Raw genomic sequence first — 9,849 nt, 5'->3', positions numbered from 1 at the left:
AACTTTAAACTGTTTAGTGATTTCCAAACAGAATTACAAAACTTAATTTATAAACCACATAATTAAGCATACATAACATCATAAAACTATACGTGGCTCTCTTACACATAGTAACACCTACCTTAGTCACAGCCAAGAAAGCAGAACGGTGGTGGCAGCAGCAACAAAGGATACTTAATGACAGCTAAATATGCGGCTGAAATTCATATATTTTATGCAATATAGTCTCTCAAATAATCACTTGAAGCCTACTTAGTGTTAGTCCTATACATAATTTGTTGACAGGAAATTTACTAGAAGTTGTGGATTCCAAAGTTTACCCTACTGATAACATTTCGAAGTAAAAAAACTTATCTTTTGCTAATTAAGAGACGTTGTTGTGCACATGTACCCTAGAACTTAAAAGTATAATAATAATAATAATAAAAAAGAAAATAATCCTAAAAATTTCAAATCATTACATGGTAGTACAATAGTTTATGTCCATTATCATGACACAATGTTCCGCACGGCATTTTAAAAAGTATTAAAATGTATATTTCAGAATATTTTCTAACCAAAATGTTTAAAATAGAAAATTTCACTGCAGAAACATCCTAAATGCAATGGTCAAGTCTCAATTCTCATTTTAGTTATCAGTGGCATTTGAGGATGGTGAAGATTTTTAATTTAATAAATAAATCCAATATACTGTGTACCATACCAAGCAGTGGAGACATAAAAGTGAAAAAAGACAAGTTTCCTGCTCCCAAAGGCAGATAAACATGCAAACAATTACAATGCATTGAGAGGTTTACTATGATGAAAGTTCTACCAGAATACTCACTGGATCTCTTATGGTAGAAAACTGCATTAACAAAGTTAATGAAGTATTGCTGTTCCATCTCTGCCAAATCTGATCTTGTTCTATATAGGATTGCCTATGCTTCATAGTTGTAACAGTAATGATAAAGGTCTCTAAGTTGCAAATTTCTTCTTGTACATTGGAATTTACGAGTTTTTACTCTGGCCCCAGATTAAAACTGATATTTAAAAAATACATACTTGACACACTAAGGTTATTTATACCTGTTTCTTAATGTACTAGGACGAAAAAGAATCCTGGGTATGGGCAATGCATGCCTTACTTTTCTACCAGCTTTTGAGGCTCAGAGTATTTATACAAATCTAAATAATTTAAAATGCACAAAGAAATATCCTCAAATATTTGAAATGCCTGGATAGAAAGTACAATGGAGAGGAAAATAGGCATGTTTTCCTCAGGGTAACCATATTTTAAGTGAGTGTAGAGCTTGTGAAAGAGAAGGCAATGATAATGAGTAAGATGGAAACTGACTTATGAAGTACAATTAAGGAAGCTGAAAAGATTTGTATAGTAAACAGACATTTGAAGAAACAACAGTTTCAACAAACATTTACAGCATTACTATGTCAAAGGACTAGAGTTTCTCATATTGTTGCAGAAAGAAAAACAAAACAAAATGGAAGAAAACCCTAAAGGTTATCATGGAAAAGAGAAGTCTTGGAGACATAATAATTTTTACAAGTATTTACAGCAAAGTAAAATGCTACTGCAGATGAAAAAATATAAAACAATGAGTACATTCTTCATAGATATGAGCTTAAATATTAGAGTTGTCAAAGATTTTTGGTAAATACTTACTCAGAAGCTGAATTACCATCTCTTATAATACAGAATAAAAGAATCCCATATAGGGAAGAAGCCTAGGCAAGATATTCTTATAAGTATCTTTTTCTTTGCTTATTTGCCTATTCCAATATCTTCTTCTGAGACTTGTCTTTGTCTATTTTTCTGATCAGTTGTCTGTCTAACTGGCTGTAGTTCTGTTAGCTGAATGCTTGCTAGATACATCAGTTACAGATGAGGCTTGATATTTCACTTTCTTCAGTGAATTTATACTTAAGTTTTAGATTTGAGTATAGTCAAATATGCAAAATTGTTGTATGGACTGTGATTCTTGCATTTTAAGAACTTCTTCCCTATTTTGAATTAAGATATTATCCTATAATTTCCTCTCTTTCAGTTCTGATTTTCACATTTAGCCTTTAAACCCAACTAGAACTATTTTTATGAGTGGTGTAAGGTAGGGATATGCCCCTTATCCTCCTTTTGGGTAATCAATTGCCCTGGAACTATTTAGGAATACGGTATCCTTCCCAATGATTTATAATGACATTTCTGTCTTGTACTAAGATTCCACTAATGTTTGGGAGCTAATGTTTGGACTGATCTGTCCTACTTATTTTTATCCTGGCCAATAGCACCCTGTTTTAATTACTGCACTTAATAAGTGCTGCTACATTTAGCAAGACTTTATCTACCACCTTGACTTGGTTATTCTTGGTTCGTTAAGTCTTGCTTGTAAATTTTAGGATTGGCAAGCCACATTTAACAATAAATCCTGTCAGAATTCTGCCCGGAATGACACTGAATCTGTAAGCATCAGTCCTCACATTCATTCAAGGAATCATTCATTTTCCTGCTCTTCTTTTTCTTCTTTCAATATATTTTTATAATATTCTCCATAAGACCTGATACAGTTTATCCGTTTCATTCTTAGGCATTTCACTGTTTTTCCTGTTGTTGCAGCTATTGCAAATGTAACTTCTTTAAAACTAGATTTTCTAATAGAGTAGTTGAGTAAAGACCTCTCATCAAATGTTTAAATCAAATGTTTAAAATTGATGATAGTGTGGATTTTTTGTGTCATCTTTTATTTTAAATCTTTAGGTTATAATGTTTTTGGTAGTGAAAGTGCCCATAGATTATTAGTTTGATAAGTGCTTTTATAGAATAAATTTTTTTCGTATCTATTAGGATATAATTTTTAATTTAGAAAATTAAGAAAATTTTTCAAATGCTTAATCATCCATGCCTCCTTAGTCATTATTATGTCCTTATACCTCACTTTACTCAATTTGCTGATATTTATTAAGGATTTCTGCACCTAGGTTTGTAAGTTGCAGTATTTCTTTCTTTTGCTATCTTTGTCTGGTTTTGGCATCAAGATTATACCAACATTTCTTTTTTTTTCTACTCTTTGAAACAGAGTAGAAAAAAAGGAAAGCACAAATAGGAATTATCTGTTGCTTTAAGAGTATATAAAATTACCTATAAAACCATTTGGCATGGAGAATTTCATAAACTTATGGTTTATACTATCCATAAATGTATCTGTATCATTTATGGATAGATTATCTATTGTCATCTAATTTGAATAAAGTAACTCACCAAATAAATAACTGGCTTAAATAAGTATTGTTAAAAAATTAGAGAGAGAATAATATGAAAAATGTAAGCACTAGCAAATAGCAACATTAAAAAAAGGCATAACTGACACTGCTATCACTAGTACGAGCTCTTTATTGACTATACTATGAGGTAAAAACAGTGAAATCAGGTCAAAAAAAGGTTAAATTCTTAAGGGAGCTATGTGAAATATGGGTTTATACTTTCTATCACTGCTAATGAAACTCTTCTAAAGTATATTATCATTCAATAAGATACTGGCAGTGAAGTCATCATGATTAGCAAGACATTTAAAAATTATTTATAACATCTTTATTTAAATCCTAAAAGATTAGTACACATACTGTGTTAGTGGGTACATACACACACACCCATATGTACACACTAATGCATCAAAGGGCATGTGCTTCATTTTTCCTTGTTTGGTGTACATGTAGACAAATTTTAAGAAACTACCAATCCATACCACGGCAGAATGGTTTCATAAAAGAAAATCTGATTTTGTTACTCTCAGTCTGGTAGCTTTTTATGATCCCAAGAAAAGTCAAAATTTGGTCCCTACCTACTTCTTGAGCTTCATCTATCATCATTCTTCCCCGTGCCCTCTATACTTCAAACCACATTAAACTAAGTAATTTCTATCCTCAAGTAAGAAGACTAGAATCACATATGACAAGAAGTCATCCAAAAACTTAAAATTATCAAGAAGACTAGTTATAGATTTATATCCACTATCACTACTCTTTCCAACCTGAGGATTTTCACATATTTTTGCACTTTGTTTAGACTATTACAATAATTTAATTAATTACATGACTCGTGTTCTACATATACATGGATCTTGCCACTTAACTTCACAGAATCAAAGATCTAAGGACTGGAAATTTACTTTAAAAATGCCATCTATTCTTTTTTTTTTTTTTTTTTTTTTTTGAGATGGAATCTTGCTCTGTCACCAGGCTGGAGTGGAGCGGCGCAATCTCGGCTCACTGCCACCTCCACCTCCTGGGTTCAAGCGATTCTCCTGCCTCAGCCTCCCGAGTAGCTGGGACTACAGGCGTGCGCCACCACGCCCAGCTAATTTTTGTATGTTTAGTAGGGATGGGGTTTCACCATGTTGGCCAGGATGTAGATCTCTTGACCTCGTGATCCACCCACCTCGGCCTCCCAAAGTGCTGGAATTACAGGGGTGAGACACCATGCCGGGCCAAAATGCCATCTATTCTAACCACTCATCTGATGCTTTTCAATACCTTCAACGACGAGACAATCAGAGAAACAGTCCTTCTTTCCTTAGCAATCTCCTTAGAAATATTCTTTCTTATCTAGACCTGAAATCTGTTTCCCTCTAGCTAGTGATCCTAACTCAACTCATTGGACCATTCACAGAAAACTCAGTCCTACGTTAGTGTAACAGTCATACAAGTATTTATAGATCATTATCACATTACTTCTAAGGCTTCTTCTATGGTGATAAGGAAAGGGAGGTAGAGAGTACAGTGAGACTAGAATTTGAGTATCTTTCATGAGTTTGTTACTACATATTTAATTCTCACAGTGCTCCAATGGGTCCATTATTATTATGGCCAAATTACAATTGAAGAAATTAAAGGTCTGACAGGTAACGTTACTTGTTCAAGTAACTTAAGTAAGTAGCAGAGCTAGGATTTCAACCACAAGTCTGTCACATACCAAAGTCTATGTTCTAGTCTCTTCAGAAATCCCCAAAAGGAGAGGAGATATAAGGGAATATAAGGCATGGAAAGGCAAATAAAAACAATTCTAAAAATCCTCTATTTTCCGAGTTCCAAAATTCTGTGCACTGATACTTTTTTCCTTAAGCCTTCACAGGTATTCAACCCTTTGCAAGGATTTTTTTACTTATCTGTGGTGGCAGATATCATAAAAATAACACAGGGAACCCCCCTACCGGCTTTTTAAAGCTTATCAGCTATGGTTAGTGTTGGTGTATTTTATGTGTGACCCAACACAATTCTTCTTCTTCCAATGCAACCCAGGGAAGCCAAAAGGTTGGACACCCATGCAGTATCATAGTTATCTTTGACATTTCTTTCTCTGTCTTATAACCTATTATCTTAAAATTTGTCAGATATTGTCACATAAATACTTGCAACCTAGTGTTAGGGAACTAAAAAGGAAAAATTATTCCCATATTCCAGCCCCTCTAAATTTTAATCTGATTTACATACTGAAAAGACTGTATCTTCAAACACTAGCTAGTATACTCTTTGTCTTTTTTTTTTTTTTTTTTTTAAGAGACAGAGTTTCGCTCTTGTTGCCCAGGCTGGAGTGCAATGGTGCGATCTCGGCTCACTGCAACCTCTGCCTCCCGGATTCAAGCAATTCTCCCGCCTCAGCCTCCCGAGTAGCTGGTATTACAGGCACTCACCACAATGCTTGCTAATTTTGTATTTTTAGTAGAGACGGGGTTTCTCCATGTTGGTCACAGGCTGGTCTTGAACTCCCGACCTCAGGTGATCCAACCGCCTTGGCCTCCCAAAGTGCTGGGATTAGAGGCATGAGCCACCGCACCTGGCCTAACTAGTATATTCTTCTTAAGAGCCCCAAACTAACATCACTGCCTTCTGGAATCAAATTTAATGCTGACTTTTTTTCTTATGGCTTCAAAGACTGACAACACTATTCCTAGCCCATATTAACAAAAGCTACCTAAATTATCCTTTGTTCTGATAAACACTTAAGTCCTTCACACACACTTAAAAGGCTCTTCCTCTTGCCTTTCCTCTGTGAAGTAATGGTTCTCTTTTAATTAAACTCTGTAAGTCCAACATGGTCATCATCATTCAGGCTCCTTATGACAAATGTTTCTCCATATAGTTAGTTACATGATAACATTACATTTGTCACAGATATTCCATTTCCTCTGTTCCCAGTTACATTATAAACAACTGGAAGATAAATCATCTACTTTTTTCCCCCTCACTTAAATACAAAAAAAAAAACTGAACAAGCAAGTGCTTACTGTTTTCAGCTGTCCACTATAAAAATAATTATTTCTTATAAACATCTTTTTATTTATATCCTTTATTTATTTATATGCTTTATTTTTAAGCTGTTTATTAGGATACACTTTTTTTATTGCAAACGGAGTTGCGAGTAACTCAAATTTTCTCTTTTATACACAAAGATGCAAATACAGAAGCTGCAAATAGGTGCTTTTCTCCAGTACATATTACATAAGCAAATTAAAAGTCATATTACATCCACAATAAATTTGGCTATGAATATAAAAGTTATAAATATACATCTGACGATATAAAACATCAAATTATATACTACATGCACACAAAAAATCTTACCTTGCTGAGTATTTTGTTCTTGCATTCGATTCACAGTGAGGTCTAAGGGGCCTTCCTGTTCTTCCTGAAGGGAGTTTTCTGCTTGATTCATTTGGATACTTTTACATACTATACTTGGTCCAATTGAACCATTTCTATTCTCTTGAGTTTTACCACTTTTTGAAATGTACTCAATCGCAAATTGACGTATCATCTTTTTCATTAATTCCTGAGCAACTAGGGGAATGTTAGGATCACAGTTCTGAGGAAGATCTAGGGAAGAAATAAATATAATAATCATTTTAAAAAGAGAAATGCAAATCACCAACATTTAAATTTATTTTTATTACAAATTAATGACTTCAGAAGTCTTTTAGCATCAGTCCATAACTGTCAATGTTTTCTGGGAATTAGCAATAAAAGTTTTGTAGATTTAATTAGCTTTATAATAATATATCAACCAAAAATGTGGCATATTTAATTATTTCTTACAATTAAACATTCTCTGGTACCAAACTAAAATACAGATAAAGAATTAGACATAGAAGCAGAACAACTTATTCTCAAGAGTTCTAATATTCATTCAGATATACTTTACTAGATATTAAAACACTCAGTATGTGAACATAAATTGTATAAGTAACCAAATTTTATCCTAATGTACAATGTGCATGCATTAACTAGGAAAACATCTAAATTCTTATAATTCTGTATCCATTAAATTCTCCAATTCTGTAAAATGTGCATTTCATGTATGTCCTGAATGTCATCATCAAGGATTTTTTCTTTCCTCGATTTTTTATACAGAAATTTTTTTTTTTTTGAGACGGAGTCTCGCTCTGTCCCTCAGGCTGGAGTGCAGTGGCTGGATCTCAGCTCACTGCAAGCTCCACCTCCTGGGTTTACACCATTCTCCTGCCTCAGCCTCCCGAGTAGCTGGGACTACAGGCGCCCACCACCTCGCCCAGCTAGTTTTTTGTATTTTTTAGTAGAGACGGGGTTTCACCATGTTAGCCAGGATGGTCTCCATCTCCTGACCTTGTGATCCGCCCGTCTCAGCCTCCCAAAGTGCTGGGATTACAGGCTTGAGCCACCGCGCCCGGCCTATATAGAAAAATTTTGATCATAAATAAAAAATGAAAGAATAGTACAATGACACAGCTTCTACTAATATTCAAGAACTGTTACTAGTCTGCCAAATTAGCTTTCTTTTTACTTTATTTTTATTTGTAGAACCACTGAAACTGCAGAATAAGGACAATTTACTCCTAAATATTTTAGCATGGATATCCTAAGATATTTTTATAAAATGAGTATATCATAGAGAGTTTTAACCAAACCATTTTGATCAACTACAACTATAACAAAGTTCAACAGTAATAATACAACTCTATCTGAAACTTATACAGTTGGTAAAACAACTGAACGATTTTATAGTAAGAAGTGTGGGATAAGAACAGATCACTTATATACATAGTTTATAATAGCGATATAGAGATTTAGTATTGGGGGTGGTAGCTTTTATACACACATTTCTGGTCTGGCTCCATTCCCTTTATTTACTCTGATCCTTTAGATGCAGGGTGATTGGTAAATTGGGAAGGATGACTAGAGATACTTGTTTTCTGAGTAGGGATACACTTTTTCCTCTTAGAAATGGGCCTACTTGTAGAGATACTAGTTCTCTACTCCTTAAATGTCTAAACCCTTACTCAGGTAGATCAGTGTTAAATGAATAGGCCTTCTCTGATCCACCGTTGTTAAGAGACAGAAGTGGTAAGCCTCCCTAGTTCTGTGTTTCAGTATTAGTTAAAACACTTGTTTAAAAGACTTAAAGAGAAGCCTTCCAACCAGCATCTGTCATTAATAGGTCCATCGCTCTAAAATGCAAGAAGGTTTCAAAATATACTATTTGGAGGTGAGGAGAGGCAACAAACCCACCCCCACCACAACTACCATCACATTTGGTAGCAAAACGTGACTTAAGCTGATATAAACTGGTCCTGCATAAATGTCAATACATTTGATCAGAGGGTGCTATCTCAGACTTGTTGGAGATATTACAAAACATTGTATTACCTGTTTCAAAACAAAGAATTTTGAATTCTGAAAAACATCTGAAAGAGGGAACTATGGGCCTATAAGAAAAAAACAATTTTAGCCTTCACTTCCATTGTTTGTTTAGAACTTGATAGGAAAGAGGGACACTATTCGTTTTCCTATTCGACCTAGCTATAGTTCGGGATCTTAGCCATCTTTATGAACTTAGGCTAGTTACATATTCTCTCCATGCCTCAGTTTCTGCATTCATTAAGACAGAAATAATAATAGAACCTGGGATAATATTTATGGGGCTTGCTCACTGGATGCTGTAAGGATTATATGAGATTGTAGATAAAATACTTAACTCTGTACTTGGCATATTAATAGTCCAGTAAATGTTAGCCGTTAGTAGAAATAATAGGAGAAAAAAAAGATGCAGGCTAAGCACTTATATTTTATTTAAATCACCAAATGGTAAATAAGTAAAAGTACAAGGGGTCTTCAAAGTTCATGGAAAACGCACATTATAAAAAAAACTATGCATAAATTTCAAAAATTTTTTGCACCAAAATAAACTACTAACTTGTTATAACATGTGTAAACGGCATCTAGCTTGAGGCACTAAGAAGGATAAGACATCAGTTTGAAAACATCCAGTATCAGAGCAACATGAGTTCTGCTAAAATTGAAGTAAGAACAAATATTAACTATACGTTAAAGCTTGGATGGAAGAATGGTAAAATCACTAGTAATTTTGAAAAAGTTTATGAGGATAATGTCCTAAAGAAATCAGCAGTTTAAAAATGGATAACTTGGTCGTTGGCAAAGTCTGAGTCCTGTCCTCTCTCTCTCCTCCCCGTACAGCATGAGCTTCACCACTTGCTCTGCCTTCTCCACCAGCTACTGGTTCCTGGACTCCGTCCAGGCACCCAGCTACGGTGCCTGACTGGTCAGCAGCGTGGCTGGCATCTATGCAGGTTCCGGGAGCTCTGTTTCCCTGATCTCCATGTCCTGCTCCACCAGCTTCCAGGGTGGCTTCAGGTCCGGGGACCTGGCCATGGGGATGGCTGGGGGTCTGGCAGGAAAGGAAGGCATCCAGAACGAGAAGACCACGTAAGGCCTGAATGGCCAGAGCATGCAAAGCCTGAATGACCACCTGGCCTCCTATCTGGACAGAGTGAGGAGCCTGGACACCAAGAACTAGAGAAGCTGGAG

At 35.1% G+C, this 9,849-nt stretch overlaps 1 protein-coding gene across 16 annotated transcripts in view; it reads right to left on the bottom strand.

The window, feature by feature from the left end:
• LCORL (ligand dependent nuclear receptor corepressor like) overlaps positions 1 to 9,849 on the bottom strand; it is a 180,658-nt gene that overhangs the window by 57,483 nt on the left and 113,326 nt on the right. For 13 of the 16 annotated variants that reach the window (XM_031664693.1, XM_017958610.3, XM_031664695.1 and 10 more), the window contains one exon: positions 6,613 to 6,864. In XM_031664693.1, the coding sequence (XP_031520553.1) occupies positions 6,613 to 6,864 (252 nt within the window). Of the gene's footprint in view, positions 1 to 6,612; positions 6,865 to 9,849 lie in introns of those variants that run through there. The other 3 variants (XM_031664700.1, XM_031664701.1, XM_031664699.1) reach the window with 2 other exon arrangements.

Source organism: Papio anubis, chromosome 3, assembly GCF_008728515.1.
Source record: "Papio anubis isolate 15944 chromosome 3, Panubis1.0, whole genome shotgun sequence".
NCBI lineage: Eukaryota > Metazoa > Chordata > Mammalia > Primates > Cercopithecidae > Papio > Papio anubis.
This window is presented reverse-complemented; position numbering and strand designations above follow the sequence as displayed.